At 35.9% G+C, this 21377-nt stretch overlaps 2 protein-coding genes across 4 annotated transcripts; both read left to right on the forward strand.

The window, feature by feature from the left end:
- Window positions 1-360: 360 nt before the first annotated feature.
- On the forward strand, window positions 361-5528 carry tmem33 (transmembrane protein 33). 2 transcript variants are annotated; one of them, XM_007550993.2, is made up of 8 exons: window positions 361-488; window positions 1149-1215; window positions 2175-2269; window positions 2365-2552; window positions 2758-2825; window positions 3109-3242; window positions 4017-4100; window positions 4633-5528. In XM_007550993.2, exons 2-8 carry the CDS (start codon window positions 1168-1170, stop codon window positions 4760-4762), a joined length of 747 nt encoding a protein of 248 aa, XP_007551055.1. In that variant the 5' UTR covers window positions 361-488; window positions 1149-1167; the 3' UTR covers window positions 4763-5528. The 2 variants fall into 2 exon arrangements, with proteins under 2 accessions (XP_007551055.1, XP_016526371.1); XM_016670885.1 differs by lacking the exon at window positions 361-488 and adding an exon at window positions 512-587.
- Window positions 5529-16170: 10642 nt separating this feature from the next.
- On the forward strand, window positions 16171-21338 carry LOC103137311 (transmembrane protein 33-like). Of its 2 annotated transcripts, none has more exons than XM_007550995.2 (8): window positions 16171-16297; window positions 16958-17024; window positions 17984-18078; window positions 18174-18361; window positions 18567-18634; window positions 18918-19051; window positions 19826-19909; window positions 20443-21338. In XM_007550995.2, the coding sequence occupies exons 2-8, from the start codon at window positions 16977-16979 to the stop codon at window positions 20570-20572; spliced, it is 747 nt and encodes a 248-aa protein (XP_007551057.1). In that variant the 5' UTR covers window positions 16171-16297; window positions 16958-16976; the 3' UTR covers window positions 20573-21338. The 2 variants fall into 2 exon arrangements, with proteins under 2 accessions (XP_007551057.1, XP_016526370.1); XM_016670884.1 differs by lacking the exon at window positions 16171-16297 and adding an exon at window positions 16324-16396.
- The last annotated feature ends 39 nt before the right edge of the window (window positions 21339-21377 follow it).

The raw sequence follows: 21377 nt of genomic DNA on the forward strand, positions 1-21377 counted from the left end.
AAGTCATCATAATGAACATAAATATTGGCTTTGAAACATCAGTCTTTGTGCAATTAATATATGTAATGTATTTTACTTAATGACTTACAGAAATAAACCGATTTTTCAGTATTCTAATTTATTGAATGCTACTGGCTACGTTGGACATACTTTTTAGTATATCGACATAACTGTGAAAAAAAAAACATGAGTACCGTTTTTTAACTGAATAATAAAATAAGCAGATATTTTTTTAGGTAACATGAGTTTTATTTTGAAGATGAACCGGTATTATTAACTCCGTGATCGCTTTGACTCGTAATAGAGTTCACCACCAGACGGCAATGTTCTCTGAAACTACTTACGCGGCACTAAAATATCGCGAGATGTGGCTCTGCTTTATCATTTCAGAAGGTCAGCTGATCATTTACTACACACAGGAGTGACGAGCGTAGATCTGCATGACACGGAAATATTCGACGCTGTGACCGGCTTTATTAGATCCACATGTAAGATCAAAAATATATTTTTAAGCTCTATCCAAACATGTTTGAACATCCCGGGCAACTTAAAAATATTTCGTAGTCAAAGTAACGTGACTGCCGGTGGTAAGTAGGTGCTAGTTGGCTAGCGTTAGCTGAAACCTTACAACGAAGCCAACAGAATATTCTAGACCATCTTCTGCTACCGTTAGCTACAGATGATAAATGGGCATATACTGTTGGCAGATTTTATTTTTAGAAGCCCTAACGTGGTGTATTTTCTGTGCTTGTTTTATTCATACCTTTACTACTGAAACTATTTAAAGTCATTTCGGCCGGTTAGCAAGATTGATAGCTCATCCACAGTTCATATCAAACGCAATTAGCAGTGATTAGTTCTTATGTATGTCCTGGTGATTACCACGAATATCCTTTCCTTTCAATGTGCCCCCCAGATATGTGTGTGTTCATTTTTACATACTGTCACTTTTGGTTGAATTATATTTAACAGTTTGTAAAAGAAGTGGCCAGTTGTGATGCATAATGATTGATCATTTTAAGAAAGTAACATCTATGATCATTTAAAATATGAGCTCAATTAAAGAATGGTAATTAATAATTGTCAAATAATGTCACGGTTTGACTCCAAGGAATTTCTTATGTATATATATTTTTTCTTTTCAATAGAGCAACTTTACCCTGAAATATGGCAGACAATAACCAGGCAAACCCTCCTCCCCAGCTGGGGCCTGTGGTGAGTTGGTTGTTTATAATCTCTCTCTCTCTTTTTGCCATTTTAAAATTAAGAGCATTATGTAATAACTGAAATCCAGGGGTAGTTTAATTGCCCTATTACTGTTCTTCTTTTATAGTTTAATTTTAATTGTCATGGATCATTTTCCTTATCCTTAAGTGTCTTTGTAATAATCAAATGCTGAAAGACTTATTGAAAGAAGCTTTTGGTAGAAATGTAGCTTAAATAAATCCACTCTCAGAATAAGCAAACTCTTCTACAGCAGAGCCACAACTGCACAAAAATGATCATTAAAATGGATACATGCACATGTACTGACGCATGTAAGGAGCTAGTCTTATGTGTAGATTATTGGCCAATTAATACATTCTGGTAAGCGGCATGGCACAATATGCTATAGCACAATAACCCTCAAATCCAAAGGAGCAGAAACGTTGAAGCTTTCCGTGACAAGAAACAAAAGCTGAAAACCTCTCACCAAATATTAAAAACAAATTAAAAGCACTGTAGCAATGTAGATACAGAGGAAAATTAGTCAGGAACAATAGGGTCAAAAATTCATTTGTTCCCTGTCCAAAAGTTTTTATAAATATGTGATCTTAATATTTTTTAGTTCTTTTGTTTTTGATACATTTATGCTTTTGTATTATGTGGATTGTTACACTGCTTCTTCTGGAAGACTTTTTTTTATGAAGTTTCCCATCTGGGGCAATAAGTTGATTATGATGAATCCCTAAAGCTGGTGGTGATAAAAACTGAAACCCGTCACAATATAAACTGTTCATAAGTTCTTCTGATTTTTGCTTTATAGCCTTTTTTTTAAGTTGTACTTTCTTGAACAATGACAATAAAGGATTCTTACTCTTTCGAGATTAATTCATCTTACTGAGATGATCAATTCAATGATCATCTCAGATGTGTGTTTATTTTAAAGTCATGCATATGTTTATTCCCCACAGCAATTCTTAATGAGCAATAAGCTGGAAACAGCGATGTGGCTTTCCCGTCTCTTCACAGTCTACTGCTCTGTAATGTTTATTCTGCCAATTCTGGGGTGAGTTCACCTTGTCGCTTTATACCACAGTTCAGCAGTTTCAGCACAAAGCCAGCATCACTAAAACATCTTTCTGTCTCTTTTTGTGATTTCAGGCCTCACGCAGCAGCAAACTTTTATCAAAGAGCCTTGTTAGCTAATGCCCTCACCAGCGCCCTCCGTTTACACCAGAGACTTCCACGCTTTCAGCTCAGCAGAGCGTTTTTGGCGCAAGCTCTGCAAGAGGACAGCTGTCATTACCTGCTGTACTCTCTAATCCTGGTCAACTCTTACCCCATCACAAGTATCCTTCACTTCACGTGGTTTTCATATCAGATTTCCAGCAAGATTATGTTATTTTATGGTTTAATTTTTAGTAATTGCCATGAGTTGTTCCTTTTGCATTAATTTAAGCCATTTTAGCATATCACATCACTATATTTATTACATTTATTAACATTTCTGAGTGACATGAGGAGCTTTAGTTTGGTCCTTAACTTTATGTTCAGTGAGCATCTTCCCAGTTTTCTTGTTTTCTTTACTTCATGCAACCACCTACACAAAGAAAGTTCTTGATGTGAGTATATATTATTAATCAACTGCATCTAATATGACTAAAAATGTTTTGTCCAAACACATTAGAATGCTGAAATGGGCTATTAGAAGCAGTCAAATTGAGTTTTTTCTGTCTATTCCAGCAGCCGTTGTTTGGAGATGCAAATTTCATAAAAATATAAAGTAATAACTAGAATTGTGATTGGTTTTGTATTTACTCAAGGTAAACTCTGTGCCCAAATAAAAGCAAATTGTTGCACAGCTTTGTCAACAGAGCTTGACTTTTTGTTTCTTATAAACTACAGTCTATGGGTCCAGGCAGCTTGATGTTCATCAGAAACCTTCTCGACCGACTAACGGCCAACCAGCAGAACATCCTGAAGTTTATTGCTTGCAATGAAATCTTCTTAATGCCGGCTACTGTTTTCATGCTCTTCAGGTATGTTTCCAACTTAACTGATGTTATTGTTGCTATAAGACAAAGCAAAACCTGACCTTAGTCATGTGTGTAAATATTTCATGTAATATGTCAAATTGTATCACATTATACCAGGTTTCCTGTTGATTTTGATTGTAATTTAGGTAGGAAATGCACTGATACACAAGATATTTATTGTTTATTTATGAGTCCATTCAGATTTTGAAACTTTAAGACAAACACATGCAATCACACATAAGATATGTGTGATTGAAATCACTTCTTTTTTTTTTTTTGTAAAGTGCCTCATGTAAATTTCCTCAACAGACATGTTGTGAATTGATGTTACATGTTGTTTGAGTTTTATGACCTGCTGGTTTTGAATTTAGATCTTCTTGAAGGCAGCTGTAACTCTGACTGCATGTCGCTGCAGTGAAAGCCCCACAAACAAAAATATTGCTCTGTGCTCTCACAGCCCCATTTTAAAATGGGCCTCTTCAGTACATAAGAGTGTGATTTGTAACAAAGCTGCACACAGCAACTGCATTTATTCAGATTATGAATTTTTTTTATATTAATTTGTATTCTCAAGGAACCAACAGTGATTAAAAATAGTACAAGTAACAATCCTGATGAAAGTCACTTTTGGAGGTTCCTAGACATCATTAAGTAGAATTTATTGGAAAAATAAATCAAAATTCTTATCACAGTAAGGTATTTTTCAAATAAGTGACACAATAAACCCTAATGCACTTGTATAAAACTTGTGACTGAAGTTAATTGTGTCTTCAACAGTGGTCAGGGGAGCTTGTTGCTGCCTTTTATCTACTACCGCTTCCTCACACTGCGCTACACATCCAGAAGAAACCCATACTGCCGGTAAGGTGTTAAATTTTATAATGTATATCAGAAGAAGGATCAAAACGTGATTTTTCATGTGCATATGGTGAATTTATTTCTGCTAACTCCCATAGGTTATAGATAAATGTACATTTTATTTGCTCTTTCTTACCAAAACCTTTTAAATATGCATATAACCTTTATGCATATTATCCAACAGTTCATACAGTGAGTGTTTGCTTTAAATTCAGTATTGGATTATTCCTTCTCTGCATGTAGTTTGTGTGATGGTGTCACATTAGTGTCTACAAATATACTTTGACATAGAGTGAAATTCTTGGTCAACTCAATTGTTGTGAGATGGCCAGGTAAAAAAAAAATGGCTGAATCATCACATCTCTGTCATCACATTTATAGCAGGAAAACACAATATTTTTTGATGGTGTCTGAGCTGCTATGCAGTGTAAATAAATATACCACCAACCTCAACTAAGGAAGAATATTTAGTCATTTGTTTTTCTTTAGTGACACATTTCAGATTTATTATTCTAACATGATTTTCCCTCTGTAGCACCTTGTTCACTGAGCTGCGAATTCTTCTGGAGCACTTCATCATGAAACCTTCTTGTCCTGCTTTTTTGAGGAGGATGTGCCTCAGCAGCATCGCCTTCATCAGCCGCCTCGCCCCCACAGGGGTCTGATTAGACTACGCAGATGTTGTTTCATTTTAGTTTTTCAGCCATTTGCGATGTGACTTAAAATTATGAAGGGGGCAGACATTGCCATCAGTGGAAGAAACCTTTTTTTGAATGTCAACTTTACTGTCTAACCTCCCTTTTTTACCTGTACATTGAAGACAAACCTATAAAGCACTGAAATCTGATAGTGATATTTCTGTTTTTGTTGGCTGATCAGAGCACAGCAGATATCAGCTGCACTCTGCATGTTTTGGCAGGTTTATTTTCTTTCATGTCATTATTTATTCATTAAAAATGTTTATTCTGTGATGGAAAAATAACATTCTAAGATTATAGAGACTTGAAGCATGAATATGTTTTTATTAAAGAAATGTTTTTTTGGTTTTATTTGTCAATAATTATGAAATGTCTGAATGCCTCACCTTCAACGTTTTCCTTCTATGTTGTCAAATAAGTTTCATTAACATCCATAATTATTTTACTAGGTTGTCTGATGGATGTTTAGCTGAGAAGATATCTGCTGTATTTTTAAGAATATTTTATGGTACGACAGTTTTTGCTGTCAGTTATGTATGATATCATTTGCACAATGCATGTCATCCTTACATTGTTTCTCAATTTTTATCACAGCTCTGAACTTTTTTAACTCAATGATGTTGCAGTAGGTTTCCTCCTCAAATGCCTGTTTTTCTTTACATTTTATGTGCTTCTATGCCTAAGGAGACACCACATTTTTATGACAAGAATAAAGTTATCTCTTAAAAAAAAATTCTAAAATATTAACTATTTTGAATTCCATTAACTTCTCAACTTAATGACTACGAGATTTTAATCAGTGACTAGAACACACTGCATTTCTTTAAGAGTTTCTATGCAGTTTGTTTTCCAGTAAATTAGAATATTGAAAAAGCTTTTCCCTTCTAATCCAAAATGTTAATCTTCTATTATGTAGATTAATTACACAATAACCCTAACCCAACACTCAGGTTTTCAAAAATGTTTAATATTGCACAGTACTTCAGAACAAAAAATGGAATGTTTGAAGAATTGCTGGACAATAACTGAGGATTTAAGGAAGTCTTGATTTCTTTATTGGCATTGTTGGCTTTCCTCTCTTAGCATAGATTTACTATGATTTTGGTCAGGTCACATTGGTGCCTAACTAAGTACGGATACATGGTCATTACACCAGGAGTTGGTAGTTTAAGCATAATGAGCAGACTTGTGTTAATCCCTGCTGGCAAATGAAATACTCATCCATGAGTCTTGTCAGCAGAGGGCAGCAAGAATATCTCTAAAATTTCCTCTTATCCCCGAATTTAAACATTCCTCTCAATATAAAGCAGGGGTGTCCAAAGTCGGTCTGGCATCCTGCATTTTTTAGTTCTCTCCCTGGTAGTAACAACCTTTTCAGCATGTCAGTGTTCCTCTTTGGCCTCTAATGAGCCATCATTGGATCCAGGTGCGTTAAACCAGGGACCGGCCCTCGAGGACCGACTTTGGGCACCCCTGATATAAAGCAACGAGGCTTCGGTGACCCCAAATGATGTAACCAAACTAGCTTGATTTTCATATGAAATGAATTTCTTAGTTAATTTTCTTGGATTTGAAAAGATGACTGTGGGCTTCTCAGCAGCAGTAAAGTCTTTTCTGTCCTCATGCCAAAAAAGTTCGAATTAAAAATGACTTGGATTAGACGGTTCAATTTTAACTTTTGTGGTAAGGTTGCTCAACGTTCATATGCTACAGAACTCCTTGGGGTGACATGTAAAAGCTGGATTCAAACGTAAGGAGACTGGAACCAATCAGCATTCGGCGTCATTTTCACCCGCTCTACTTTTATCCAATGAAATCACAGCTTGGTGAAAGGAAGTCAATGTTGCCGTGGCAACAAGAGTTTGATTTATACAGTTCGCCGTGGAAGATTTATCTTCAATTTTGTCGGTGGCCGAATCTCACATTTATCGCTAACAGAGATAATGTTTATTGTAGGTTGTTTTATGTTGCTCATTCGGTGTCTTTATAGTTCGTTTGTACTCACTGACTGAGACAGATGGCGGCTGATTTAATCGTGTTAGTCAATTAGCTTGCTAGCTAACGTTAGCACGTCGAGCTAATCTCTTCGCTGAAAGTAATCCCAGCCTTGAATGGCTTCTTCGTTCTCTTGTTATTCAGCTTGAAAGAAGCAATCTGAACTACTTTTAGAAGTCAAGCAAACAATTTTCTTGGTGAAAAAACAGCTGGAATATTATCTAAAATACATTGAAATTAAAAGAAGATGGAGCTCCACCTACATAGACTTGATTATACTCAGGTAACGACACCATTTAATAGTCGCTGTTTTTGCCTTGCTACATTTAGAGTAGTTTTAGTTGCTGCTGAACTAAAATTAATCAATGTTACGTTACATGTCTGCTCTAGGTTGGTGTGACATCCCAGAAAACTATGAGGTTACTTCCAGCGTTGGGAAAAAAATCAACCCAAAAGGTAATATTACCGAAGACCACAGCCACATGTAATTGGAAACCTTTGAAAAACAGTTTCACTTTCAATGTGACCAAGGTTTAATACATTTAGTTAGTTAAATTTATTTAATAAAAAGTAACAATAACAATATAAGATTTATTTGGACTTTGGAAGTTTTCTTACTTGGAGCTATCTGTGGAGTTTGTAAGTCAAGTTGTGTCTCCTGTGAAGAAAAGTGACACTGATCTCTTTAAGATGTTGCCTTATGTAAACTATTAATACATAGAAGTAATTAACATGATCCCTTATTCCTTGAAGAAAATAAATTCCGAAAGGAGTATGGAAAATACAGCACACCTAACATGCGACCTGAAACATGCATTATAATGTTTGAGGTTAATAAATTTGCTGTATGACAGGTTTTCTGATAATAGTCCTTTTTCTAACCACCTCTCTAGTCTTTTCTGGTCCGACATCTTTGCTATTTTTAATAGACTTATCAACGGTAATATGAACAAATAGTGTTTTTGTTGGACAGGCTGTTTGTGACAGACTNTCCAGTGAGCAAATACATGTCAGTCCAGCTCTCTCACAACACTGACAGCCCTTAGAAGGATGGCTCACCAAGCTTCTTTTGTAAATGGTGTCACTGCAAGCAGCTGGTGGTGGCATTCCCGAGCCTTGGACGTTGCCCTTTGGCCCCTGGGGGGGATGGACTCCGGCCAGGGCGGTCCACGACTCTTCGCAGTGCCATGATAGCTCAGGTCAGTGGGGCCAAGTCTCCAGCAGGAGAAGCTGGTGCAAAGTAGGCGAACAAAAACCCAGAGCTCACCAGGCCAGTGGGATCATTAGTATTAGCGTTTGTTTAACTAATTAGCAAGCTGGGCAGCCAGAGGGAGGCTTGTATAGGCAACATGGACATCATATATAGCAAAGGTGTATGGGCATCTGTCACTCTCTGTCTGCAGAGGGGAGGGTTGTAGAACACGACTGAAGTACTTTTCGCCTCAAGGATCAGCTGCTGACTCCTTAAAAACCTCAAAGTCATCTGGTTTTCTTCAAATGACTTCAGAAGTTCATGAACACTGAGTTGTTATTTTCAAGGAAGATTATTGTGCAGGGTTCAGAGTACAGGACGAGGACAGGGCAGCTCACTGAAGTTCAAGAACAGTGCAAACAGCACATGCCAACAGAAGGAGCCACAGAGCATTGAGCAGCAGAAGGAGCCTGCGGGAGGGAAGCCGCAGCTCCCGCCTTAAATATGGGAAAGTTTGGGGAACAGGGTCAATGGGTCAAGAAAAGTCAACAAGAGAGCAGTCTTGATGACAGAAGGAATTTAATATCAAAAATACATAAATCTTCAAGTGAGGGCAGGCACATAATGGGCACAATGGAGGCGAGTGTTAGAGTCAACACAGTTTTGTTGTTGCCGATTAAATAGATCAGGCCAAGTTGTTAACATTTAACACAAAACGTTGGCACTAGAATAGAGGTTGGGTGGGACTGAAGGGGGTTTCCTGGATGAAGACGGGCTGACAAGGCACACAGATAGACGGCTCATGTGTGGCGACACGTCTGGCGCCACTGCATGCAGCTTTTCAGCTAAGTGGGAGTCACACTTTTAAAAATGAAATCAAAGGTTCAGTTTCAGTTCATTTTCTTACTTAAATTTTCAACTACTTAAAAAATCTGTTGACTTAGTTGGATGTGGGCCCCTCGGCTAGAGTCCATTTGGTGCCCACATTAGTTTGTTTCACAAATGTAAAAAACTATAGAATGATAATTGAATAAATGCAAGTTTTTCTAATACATATCAAATGCCTATTTAAAACCTAATGCCTACTTAAGACCTTTTTTGGGCCCCTCTTAAAAATTATTGATTTTGAAATGACTCCAATTCAGTCTACAATCCAAATATTCCCATTTTATCTACTACTTCCTCTATTTTATACCTGAAGGCAAACAATTTTATACTTATGTACTGATTCAATACTTTTGGGGCAATCAATTATAAATTTAAATCTCATATATAATTTAGTTTACAGCTACATTTTTACCTAAAAACTTTTGTTTTACTCGCTTTTTAAATGTTTTTTGGTTCTAAACCCTTTTTGATGAGATGAGAGATTAGGACGTCTGATCAAACCAAAGCCTTTTTTTTTCTGAATCAGCTGCATGTTCAACACAAAACACCCTGTGGATGATGACACTGTTTTCACTCAAAGTCAGGTACAAATGAGCCATAGTAGTGATGGCAAATGTCACCACTGAATTGGATTGTCCCTTTGGATGCTCTTTGGGTGACTTTAGTAGCACCCAAACAGCAAGTTTAATAGCACATGAACTTTTGTGCGCACAAATTTTGATCAGTTTGTGTAACTGCTGAACACACACAGAGTCCAGAATCGGAGTGTCATTGCATTGATGTCCTTCGTCTTGGACAATGTGGAAATTAATCTTCCCATGGTGCAGCAAATAGACCCGCATTTGTCTGCACATCCCCTCTGACTGCTGCACCACACTGGCCGCAGCGCTGAGAACTCTGGCTGACCTTCGCCCTCGCCCCCGTGAAACCCTGCAAGTCTCCCAGCAGTTGCAAACAACTCTGAATTCCATAATTCTTCACCAAAAGGCATTATTAGGGGAAAATCCTTCCTTTTTGACAATTTAATAGAGCAAACTAATCATCTGGTTGACACGGGCCATTCGTCTTGGTACAGGCAGACAAAGACAAGGCCTTTTCCATAGGTTCGTCTGGATCCCGCAGTCAGACCAGCCTCTATTTTCAGATCAAGTGCACAATAAAAGCATTGTGACTCCTTAATGGCTATGTTTGTGAAGCCACCCAAAACCCAGTGTATTAAATGCATTTTTTTTAAACAAAGAATGAAAAATAGGCAAACACATACAGACGGCCGCAGAAGTGAGAATAAACAACAGGATGCTGCAAAAACTTTGGATGCTCGGAGCAATCACAACCTGAAATAAAAGAAGGAGTGAGGATTAAAAACTGGGCGCTGTGGAATTGCTTAAACGCCTCAAGTTATGAATTCGTTTCTGAATCAATTTAGCGGTGCAGGCATTTTCCAAACATCCTCTTGCGGGAGTAACAAGACAGGGAAATTGATCCGGTGAGACCTCACCTCTCAGTGCGCCTCAATAAAAGAGACATCAGCCTCTCCCGACGACTGTATAATTTTTAATATATATGCAATAAATGTTCAATTTGTTTCCAGAAATGACGGGAAATAATAACGTCAAAATTTAAAGCCATCCATTACAGCCAAACAATGCTCAGGCATAGGTGCTCCAACACAGAGAGCCTTGATTAATTCACATTTAGATTGTGGTTGATAAAGCAATAACGTTATCCTCCTGGCAAACCAACAGTGGCGGTGTCTTAAATTTAAGATATACATATAGGCTACTCATATAATTGATAAAGCTAATGGATTTGTTTTAAAGCCTTACATGTTGTGGTGATCTCCAGATGGCCTTTTGCTTCTTCAAGCATGAATAAATATCTGTGAATTAATATTTTCCAGTAGAAATGATCTAAGTTTAACAGCTAAGTGAAAATCCACACATTTCCCAAAATTCTATCACTTTTTAGAACTTCAACACATAAACAGGTTTTATTTTTACCTGAACACAAGAGGTATTACGTGCCAATTTATGGATTATTAAACAAATAAAAGTGTAGAAGAACTGCACCCTCAACAGTTCGTAAACAACTGTAGGTTTGAAAATATTCAGTCCAGAGTACAATAAGACATTTTGAAGGTAATTAAACATTAGCAATTTATACTTAAGCACAATAAGTCTGGAAATGTAATGTTCAGTAAAGGTTAAGTTCAGCATCCAACACTACAGGTACTTTAAATTTAAATCTCCTTCAGCTACAGATCTATCTCCAAAAGCCCATTGGATTTTTTTCTTCAGGAAGCTTGAGAACCTTTACAGTTAAACACAAAGAACATCTTTAACACTGGTAAAACATTACTTACTCGTTAAATTATTTCTTTTGGGAGAAAATGTCATTTTTAACTTCAAATCTACATCTTTTTGACTTTAAATCTTGCAGTTCTGTGATCCTACACTATAAAACTGACATTTTGGAAGTATTAAATATTACCCATTAAAATTTTTAGATTTTTTTTAATGAAGTTACTGAATTATAAAAGTATGTTCACCATTGCCCATGTTTGATAATAAATCTCACTTAAACGGTAACGTTGGTTCAGTCAACCATTAATGTCGTTTTTCCAGGCTGTTCACACTGGTTGTTTTCAAAATTCTTATATGAACTTATCGAATTCAAGAACTTATAATAATTTCTGTTTGCATCCCGATTTCACAATTTGAACACATTGCTACTGTAAAAGTCCAACTTAACAGCTAACTTTGTTTCTTAGCATGTTATTAAGCAAGTTTTATGTCACCAAACAGATTTGAAAAGTTGATTGTTTCAGTATATTTTTTTACATTCATTTTTAAAAATTGGGGGAAAAATCAGTTGAGCAAATTAATCTTTAGTCAGATAAAGTTTTAAAAACTTGCTTGTATGTGTTGTTTAGCTGTTATATGAACATAATTCTTCTGATTACCCAATTAAAATACCACATCATTATTGTATGTTATTTTATGTTTGTTTCATCAACGTTTACCCAAGTGTGTGGGCTCTTTGAAAAATAGAGTAAATATGTTATAATTTAAACATTATTGTACAACATAGGTGATTTAAACCTGTTGTAATTTGAACTCTTTCCAAATTTCAGTTTTGCATGTAGTTTTTGTTACAAATGCAAAAATTTAAAGATTCGTAAGTTTGAAATTAAAATTTCTTTTAAAATGGTCGAATTTAGGTTGAAATCAAATTGTATAAATTGCGTCAAATTTTAAGAAGTTCCTTTCTTTTCCTACAAGATGCCTGAAACAAGAAGCACAAAGACGATCAAAGGAGAGTTGTGGAGACTTTTTGTTGATGCCAAATGAAAAGATAACATTTTTTCACGCAACAATCTGTTTGAAATCTTTTAGCTGGATCTGATCTTTTATAGTAATTTGGAGCTGTCCCTTCAGGACCATGAGTACCTTTTCAGTCTGCAGGTACAGACAAAGATATTTCGGATCTCGGATCACTGTAGATCTCGGCATAAAGTGCATTAGGGTGCCTGATCCCTCTCAAACCATATGATTAATTCACTCCCATTGAAACCCGACCGAGCAAGGAGTGGAAGGACGTGACCAATGACATAATAGGCTCTGTCAAACAGCCCCGCAAAACGCCCAGACCATTTGTGGTGACAATCCTGATGCCATCAGTTCCATTATGGGCCCCCATTCAAGTCACAAACAAACATAGCTTTAGTACGCAAAAAGGGGAAAAATAGTGCTTTTAGGCGGAGCCCCCTTTCTCCGTGTGTCAGGCTGCTCAGGGGATCGGGGAGGCATCAGATATCATCTGATTAATCACGAAACAATGAGCTGTTCTCAGAAGAAAACCAACATCAGCCGACACATCCCGTCTGTTTAGAAGACTGACAATATATGATTTCATATAATAAAACACACTTTTTTCTTAAAATATTTTAATTGTATCTTCACCGTTCCTTCATGTTGCCTCGGTGATTTTATTTTATTTTATTTTTTTTATTTTTTTTGCACAAAGAAAATTTTGTATAAGATGCAAGATTTTCTATGCGCTGTAATATTTTCCGACGTAAGGCGAGCTGATGAAGAAAAGTCAAAGTATTTAAAGAACTTGAGCCTGTAAAAAAATAACACTTCCATGAAAACGTTTTCTTTGTGGCAAACTGGAAGATTCCTGCAGGTCTTTCATGACATGAGCCGAGGCAGGACGTTGAATTATGATGTTGTTTTTTTTTGGATATAAGTTATACAGCGACCTACAAGACGTTTTAATAATGACCAGCATTGTATTAGATTAGTCACAGTTATTTATTTATTTATTTGTTTGTTTGTTTGTTTATTTATCTAGTTGTACATTTTAAATTAAAAATAAACGATGAGTAATTTTACTATAAATTTTACTATAAACATAATAATTATATAAGATACTTTACTACTCCGTATTTTTGGGTGGTTATATACGAACCATACGTTAAAAAAGACGCAATTGTCAAACTTCATACTTGTACAGTTTTGTTGCGAAAATATTTTAAAATGTTTTCAAAACTGAAAATCGATGTAGACGATGGTTGAAATTAGGACATTTTTATATATGTATCTTAATTTTTTTATGTAAAAAAAAAAAGTAACATAGACAGTCGATTTTTAACTCGAATCAAATTAAGGATAAAATAATCTCTCAAACCGAAACGCGCCTTCTTCATTATGCCATAATATAGATGAAAACAGAAAGGCATCAATGACGGAGCAACAAAGAGGAAATAGAGCAGAAAGATCTGCTGCTGACCCGCCTGGTTTCTTCGGGGGAAATTCACAGTGTCCTTCCTCTCATCCCCATCAAACTCACGCACAAAGTTTTCACCTCCCTCTACGGCCTGTTTGTTTTTGGCTGAATTCATCGAGGATCTGAGATCGCGACACGATTTCTTTCTTTCTGAGGTCTTTTCCTTTCGTTCTTTCTATTTTCCTACTTATGCTAAATACGATTGAAGCTTTGAAGGAAAAGCTCGAAGAAAGAAAAAAAATAGCTGAGATCTGTTTTTCTTTTTGCGCGTTGTTGGTGTTGGAATGCGTAAAAAAGCTTCTGCAAGCAAATACTTTTTTAAAACGGATGATTATTTCAAATATCAATTTGAAAGTTAAATTAAATATCAACGATTGTATTATCAATTTTACAAAGTCTGTTTTCTACATTTAATCATTTTTATAAGGTTACTTTTTCTATTGAACATATTCTATTAAAACTGTGCCATTATTTTATGGAGCCACATCGAATTTGTCAAATCATATGAATACTTAGAGCATTTTGTCCTTTCATCTTTAAACAACCCTCGATTAGGTAGGCTAAAATCGCATTTTATTCGTTATGTGTTTTCAAACTATAGGCAAAGCTCACCAATAGATTTTTCTACGTTTTTTTAAAAAAGACCTGTGATCAAAATTATTAATCGGGAATATAATTATTTGTGAGAAAATTGTGCATATTTACACATTTAGATCATTATAAGTCACTGGATCTATTTCTGCAGAATTTCAAAGATGCGAGACTTTTCAGAATATAATATTAAACTATATAGATATAGATTCTTTAATTATTTAAATGTCGTAATGCTTTCGCATGGTTAATCGGTTTGCGGCGTATTCCTCAGTTTTCCCTATGGAGCAGCGCCAAATTAAAACTCGGCCAGAAAATATCTCATTTAAATTCTCACCTTGAGCTCTCTGGTGACTGTTAGCGGTCCGAAAGGAGCTGACGCTTTCGAAATCCAGCAGGCTGTATAATAATATTTGAGATCTATTTTGCTACAGCGCAGTGAGGTCTTTGATGCCCAAACATTTAGAGGAAATTTTAAAGAGAAAAGTGTTTCGCAGCAGGCAAGCAGAAGCATCAATTAAACATAGAAAATGCATGCAAAGCAGGTCGGGCGCCGCAGCTTTACTTACTCTGTGCGCTGTGCTGAGCTGAGTCTCCGCTGTTTAATTACAACCCCTAATTTTCCCAATCGGAGATAGTGTCAAAAACCTGCGACTATTTCTCAGAGATTCCCTTTAACAAGTGGAAACTTAGTGTCCTCCTGCACCATTTTATACATGATGAGCCGGCAGTAATGGGATTATTAAACAAAAACGTTTCAGGCGCTGGCGTTAACCTTTTTTAATGCCTAATTAGGTTTTGCAAAGAAATAATTAGATTCTACAGTGCTTACACTGCCTATATTTTCAAATGGCATCTGCAGCAAACACATCATCCTGCGACACTGCTGCCAATAATCTTTGGGTGTATGCCCCTCAGAATCGGCCAGATGTAAGATTTTAAACATGTTTCGACCAAATAAGAACACTAAAAGCTAAAATAATTTTCCTGGGCGGCTACAGGCCGAGTTGCTGCAGGGTCATAGTCTGGTCGACTGCGCCCCCTGGTGGTTTTAAAATGTAAGGTAACAAACGCAACTGCAGGAGGTTTGAAAAAGACGTGTAAATATATACAAAAGCTTAACCAAGTAGGTGATTGTATTGTTTGGTGATAATGGCGTAGGAAATCCTTTATCGTGGGAATATGGTTTTGGAATAGCATGAAGTAGAATGAAGCTGAAAGAGGGAGGGCAGTTGGCGCAGGCGCACTCTTGAGAGTGTGGTGAACGTCATGCGCACGAACTCTAGCTTTGCAACAAAATCATCACAGTGCACAATCATTGCCCTCAATAATTTTATCTCCACAGTGACATTTTTCCAAAACCATTTCAGTTTCCATCCATTCACTAGAAATGATTAATTTCAAGCTTTTAAAAATGATTAAAAAAAATTTCAGGGTGAAATAATAACGAGAATTTCTATTAATTTTAAAAACAATTATTGTGTGAATAAGTGTAAATTAAATGCAAGTTTTCTTGATTTAAATTTAATGAAATAAATGAATCCATTAAATTAATTCAAGTCATCATAATGAACATAAATATTGGCTTTGAAACATCAGTCTTTGTGCAATTAATATATGTAATGTATTTTACTTAATGACTTACAGAAATAAACCGATTTTTCAGTATTCTAATTTATTGAATGCTACTGGCTACGTTGGACATACTTTTTAGTATATCGACATAACTGTGAAAAAAAAAACATGAGTACCGTTTTTTAACTGAATAATAAAATAAGCAGATATTTTTTTAGGTAACATGAGTTTTATTTTGAAGATGAACCGGTATTATTAACTCCGTGATCGCTTTGACTCGTAATAGAGTTCACCACCAGACGGCAATGTTCTCTGAAACTACTTACGCGGCACTAAAATATCGCGAGATGTGGCTCTGCTTTATCATTTCAGAAGGTCAGCTGATCATTTACTACACACAGGAGTGACGAGCGTAGATCTGCATGACACGGAAATATTCGACGCTGTGACCGGCTTTATTAGATCCACATGTAAGATCAAAAATATATTTTTAAGCTCTATCCAAACATGTTTGAACATCCCGGGCAACTTAAAAATATTTCGTAGTCAAAGTAACGTGACTGCCGGTGGTAAGTAGATGCTACTTGGCTAGCGTTAGCTGAAACCTTACAACGAAGCCAACAGAATATTCTAGACCATCTTCTGCTACCGTTAGCTACAGATGATAAATGGGCATATACTGTTGGCAGATTTTATTTTTAGAAGCCCTAACGTGGTGTATTTTCTGTGCTTGTTTTATTCATACCTTTACTACTGAAACTATTTAAAGTCATTTCGGCCGGTTAGCAAGATTGATAGCTCATCCACAGTTCATATCAAACGCAATTAGCAGTGATTAGTTCTTATGTATGTCCTGGTGATTACCACGAATATCCTTTCCTTTCAATGTGCCCCCCAGATATGTGTGTGTTCATTTTTACATACTGTCACTTTTGGTTGAATTATATTTAACAGTTTGTAAAAGAAGTGGCCAGTTGTGATGCATAATGATTGATCATTTTAAGAAAGTAACATCTATGATCATTTAAAATATGAGCTCAATTAAAGAATGGTAATTAATAATTGTCAAATAATGTCACGGTTTGACTCCAAGGAATTTCTTATGTATATATATTTTTTCTTTTCAATAGAGCAACTTTACCCTGAAATATGGCAGACAATAACCAGGCAAACCCTCCTCCCCAGCTGGGGCCTGTGGTGAGTTGGTTGTTTATAATCTCTCTCTCTCTTTTTGCCATTTTAAAATTAAGAGCATTATGTAATAACTGAAATCCAGGGGTAGTTTAATTGCCCTATTACTGTTCTTCTTTTATAGTTTAATTTTAATTGTCATGGATCATTTTCCTTATCCTTAAGTGTCTTTGTAATAATCAAATGCTGAAAGACTTATTGAAAGAAGCTTTTGGTAGAAATGTAGCTTAAATAAATCCACTCTCAGAATAAGCAAACTCTTCTACAGCAGAGCCACAACTGCACAAAAATGATCATTAAAATGGATACATGCACATGTACTGACGCATGTAAGGAGCTAGTCTTATGTGTAGATTATTGGCCAATTAATACATTCTGGTAAGCGGCATGGCACAATATGCTATAGCACAATAACCCTCAAATCCAAAGGAGCAGAAACGTTGAAGCTTTCCGTGACAAGAAACAAAAGCTGAAAACCTCTCACCAAATATTAAAAACAAATTAAAAGCACTGTAGCAATGTAGATACAGAGGAAAATTAGTCAGGAACAATAGGGTCAAAAATTCATTTGTTCCCTGTCCAAAAGTTTTTATAAATATGTGATCTTAATATTTTTTAGTTCTTTTGTTTTTGATACATTTATGCTTTTGTATTATGTGGATTGTTACACTGCTTCTTCTGGAAGACTTTTTTTTATGAAGTTTCCCATCTGGGGCAATAAGTTGATTATGATGAATCCCTAAAGCTGGTGGTGATAAAAACTGAAACCCGTCACAATATAAACTGTTCATAAGTTCTTCTGATTTTTGCTTTATAGCCTTTTTTTTAAGTTGTACTTTCTTGAACAATGACAATAAAGGATTCTTACTCTTTTGAGATTAATTCATCTTACTGAGATGATCAATTCAATGATCATCTCAGACGTGTGTTTATTTTAAAGTCATGCATATGTTTATTCCCCACAGCAATTCTTAATGAGCAGTAAGCTGGAAACAGCGATGTGGCTTTCCCGTCTCTTCACAGTCTACTGCTCTGTAATGTTTATTCTGCCAATTCTGGGGTGAGTTCACCTTGTCGCTTTATACCACAGTTCAGCAGTTTCAGCACAAAGCCAGCATCACTAAAACATCTTTCTGTCTCTTTTTGTGATTTCAGGCCTCACGCAGCAGCAAACTTTTATCAAAGAGCCTTGTTAGCTAATGCCCTCACCAGCGCCCTCCGTTTACACCAGAGACTTCCACGCTTTCAGCTCAGCAGAGCGTTTTTGGCGCAAGCTCTGCAAGAGGACAGCTGTCATTACCTGCTGTACTCTCTAATCCTGGTCAACTCTTACCCCATCACAAGTATCCTTCACTTCACGTGGTTTTCATATCAGATTTCCAGCAAGATTATGTTATTTTATGGTTTAATTTTTAGTAATTGCCATGAGTTGTTCCTTTTGCATTAATTTAAGCCATTTTAGCATATCACATCACTATATTTATTACATTTATTAACATTTCTGAGTGACATGAGGAGCTTTAGTTTGGTCCTTAACTTTATGTTCAGTGAGCATCTTCCCAGTTTTCTTGTTTTCTTTACTTCATGCAACCACCTACACAAAGAAAGTTCTTGATGTGAGTATATATTATTAATCAACTGCATCTAATATGACTAAAAATGTTTTGTCCAAACACATTAGAATGCTGAAATGGGCTATTAGAAGCAGTCAAATTGAGTTTTTTCTGTCTATTCCAGCAGCCGTTGTTTGGAGATGCAAATTTCATAAAAATATAAAGTAATAACTAGAATTGTGATTGGTTTTGTATTTACTCAAGGTAAACTCTGTGCCCAAATAAAAGCAAATTGTTGCACAGCTTTGTCAACAGAGCTTGACTTTTTGTTTCTTATAAACTACAGTCTATGGGTCCAGGCAGCTTGATGTTCATCAGAAACCTTCTCGACCGACTAACGGCCAACCAGCAGAACATCCTGAAGTTTATTGCTTGCAATGAAATCTTCTTAATGCCGGCTACTGTTTTCATGCTCTTCAGGTATGTTTCCAACTTAACTGATGTTATTGTTGCTATAAGACAAAGCAAAACCTGACCTTAGTCATGTGTGTAAATATTTCATGTAATATGTCAAATTGTATCACATTATACCAGGTTTCCTGTTGATTTTGATTGTAATTTAGGTAGGAAATGCACTGATACACAAGATATTTATTGTTTATTTATGAGTCCATTCAGATTTTGAAACTTTAAGACAAACACATGCAATCACACATAAGATATGTGTGATTGAAATCACTTCTTTTTTTTTTTTTGTAAAGTGCCTCATGTAAATTTCCTCAACAGACATGTTGTGAATTGATGTTACATGTTGTTTGAGTTTTATGACCTGCTGGTTTTGAATTTAGATCTTCTTGAAGGCAGCTGTAACTCTGACTGCATGTCGCTGCAGTGAAAGCCCCACAAACAAAAATATTGCTCTGTGCTCTCACAGCCCCATTTTAAAATGGGCCTCTTCAGTACATAAGAGTGTGATTTGTAACAAAGCTGCACACAGCAACTGCATTTATTCAGATTATGAATTTTTTTTATATTAATTTGTATTCTCAAGGAACCAACAGTGATTAAAAATAGTACAAGTAACAATCCTGATGAAAGTCACTTTTGGAGGTTCCTAGACATCATTAAGTAGAATTTATTGGAAAAATAAATCAAAATTCTTATCACAGTAAGGTATTTTTCAAATAAGTGACACAATAAACCCTAATGCACTTGTATAAAACTTGTGACTGAAGTTAATTGTGTCTTCAACAGTGGTCAGGGGAGCTTGTTGCTGCCTTTTATCTACTACCGCTTCCTCACACTGCGCTACACATCCAGAAGAAACCCATACTGCCGGTAAGGTGTTAAATTTTATAATGTATATCAGAAGAAGGATCAAAACGTGATTTTTCATGTGCATATGGTGAATTTATTTCTGCTAACTCCCATAGGTTATAGATAAATGTACATTTTATTTGCTCTTTCTTACCAAAACCTTTTAAATATGCATATAACCTTTATGCATATTATCCAACAGTTCATACAGTGAGTGTTTGCTTTAAATTCAGTATTGGATTATTCCTTCTCTGCATGTAGTTTGTGTGATGGTGTCACATTAGTGTCTACAAATATACTTTGACATAGAGTGAAATTCTTGGTCAACTCAATTGTTGTGAGATGGCCAGGTAAAAAAAAAATGGCTGAATCATCACATCTCTGTCATCACATTTATAGCAGGAAAACACAATATTTTTTGATGGTGTTCTGAGCTGCTATGCAGTGTAAATAAATATACCACCAACCTCAACTAAGGAGGAATATTTAGTCATTTGTTTTTCTTTAATGACACATTTCAGATTTATTATTCTAACATGATTTTCCCTCTGTAGCACCTTGTTCACTGAGCTGCGAATTCTTCTGGAGCACTTCATCATGAAACCTTCTTGTCCTGCTTTTTTGAGGAGGATGTGCCTCAGCAGCATCGCCTTCATCAGCCGCCTCGCCCCCACAGGGGTCTGATTAGACTACGCAGATGTTGTTTCATTTTAGTTTTTCAGCCATTTGCGATGTGACTTAAAATTATGAAGGGGGCAGACATTGCCATCAGTGGAAGAAACCTTTTTTTGAATGTCAACTTTACTGTCTAACCTCCCTTTTTTACCTGTACATTGAAGACAAACCTATAAAGCACTGAAATCTGATAGTGATATTTCTGTTTTTGTTGGCTGATCAGAGCACAGCAGATATCAGCTGCACTCTGCATGTTTTGGCAGGTTTATTTTCTTTCATGTCATTATTTATTCATTAAAAATGTTTATTCTGTGATGGAAAAATAACATTCTAAGATTATAGAGACTTGAAGCATGAATATGTTTTTATTAAAGAAATGTTTTTTTGGTTTTATTTGTCAATAATTATGAAATGTCTGAATGCCTCACCTTCAACGTTTTCCTTCTATGCCGTCAAATAAGTTTCATTAACATCCATAATTATTTTACTAGGTTGTCTGATGGATGTTTAGCTGAGAAGATATCTGCTGTATTTTTAAAAATATTTTATGGTACGACAGTTTTTGCTGTCAGTTATGTATGATATAATTTGCACAATGCATGTCATCCTTACATTGTTTCTCAGTTTTTATCACAGCTCTGAACTTTTTTAACTCAATGATGTTGCGGTAGGTTTCCTCCTCAAATGCCTGTTTTTCTTTACATTTTATGTGCTTCTATGCCTAAGGAGACACCACATTTTTATGACAAGAATAAAGTTATCTCTTAAAAAAAAATTCTAAAATATTAACTATTTTGAATTCCATTAACTTCTC

The sequence above is a fragment of the Poecilia formosa genome, unplaced genomic scaffold (assembly GCF_000485575.1).
Source record: "Poecilia formosa unplaced genomic scaffold, Poecilia_formosa-5.1.2 Scaffold39, whole genome shotgun sequence".
Taxonomy (NCBI): domain Eukaryota; kingdom Metazoa; phylum Chordata; class Actinopteri; order Cyprinodontiformes; family Poeciliidae; genus Poecilia; species Poecilia formosa.

Bases quoted from the DNA above. Each gene is read 5' to 3' on its own strand.
- tmem33 (XM_007550993.2), top strand. From the start codon at position 1,168: ATGGCAGACAATAACCAGGCAAACCCTCCTCCCCAGCTGGGGCCTGTG. The intron at 1,216-2,174 runs GTGAGTTGGTTG...TATTCCCCACAG, and splicing joins CTCCCCAGCTGGGGCCTGTG to CAATTCTTAATGAGCAATAA. The intron at 2,553-2,757 runs GTATCCTTCACT...CTTTATGTTCAG, and splicing joins CAACTCTTACCCCATCACAA to TGAGCATCTTCCCAGTTTTC.
- LOC103137311 (XM_007550995.2), top strand. From the start codon at position 16,977: ATGGCAGACAATAACCAGGCAAACCCTCCTCCCCAGCTGGGGCCTGTG. The intron at 18,079-18,173 runs GTGAGTTCACCT...TTGTGATTTCAG, and splicing joins TTTATTCTGCCAATTCTGGG to GCCTCACGCAGCAGCAAACT. The intron at 18,635-18,917 runs GTGAGTATATAT...TATAAACTACAG, and splicing joins ACACAAAGAAAGTTCTTGAT to TCTATGGGTCCAGGCAGCTT.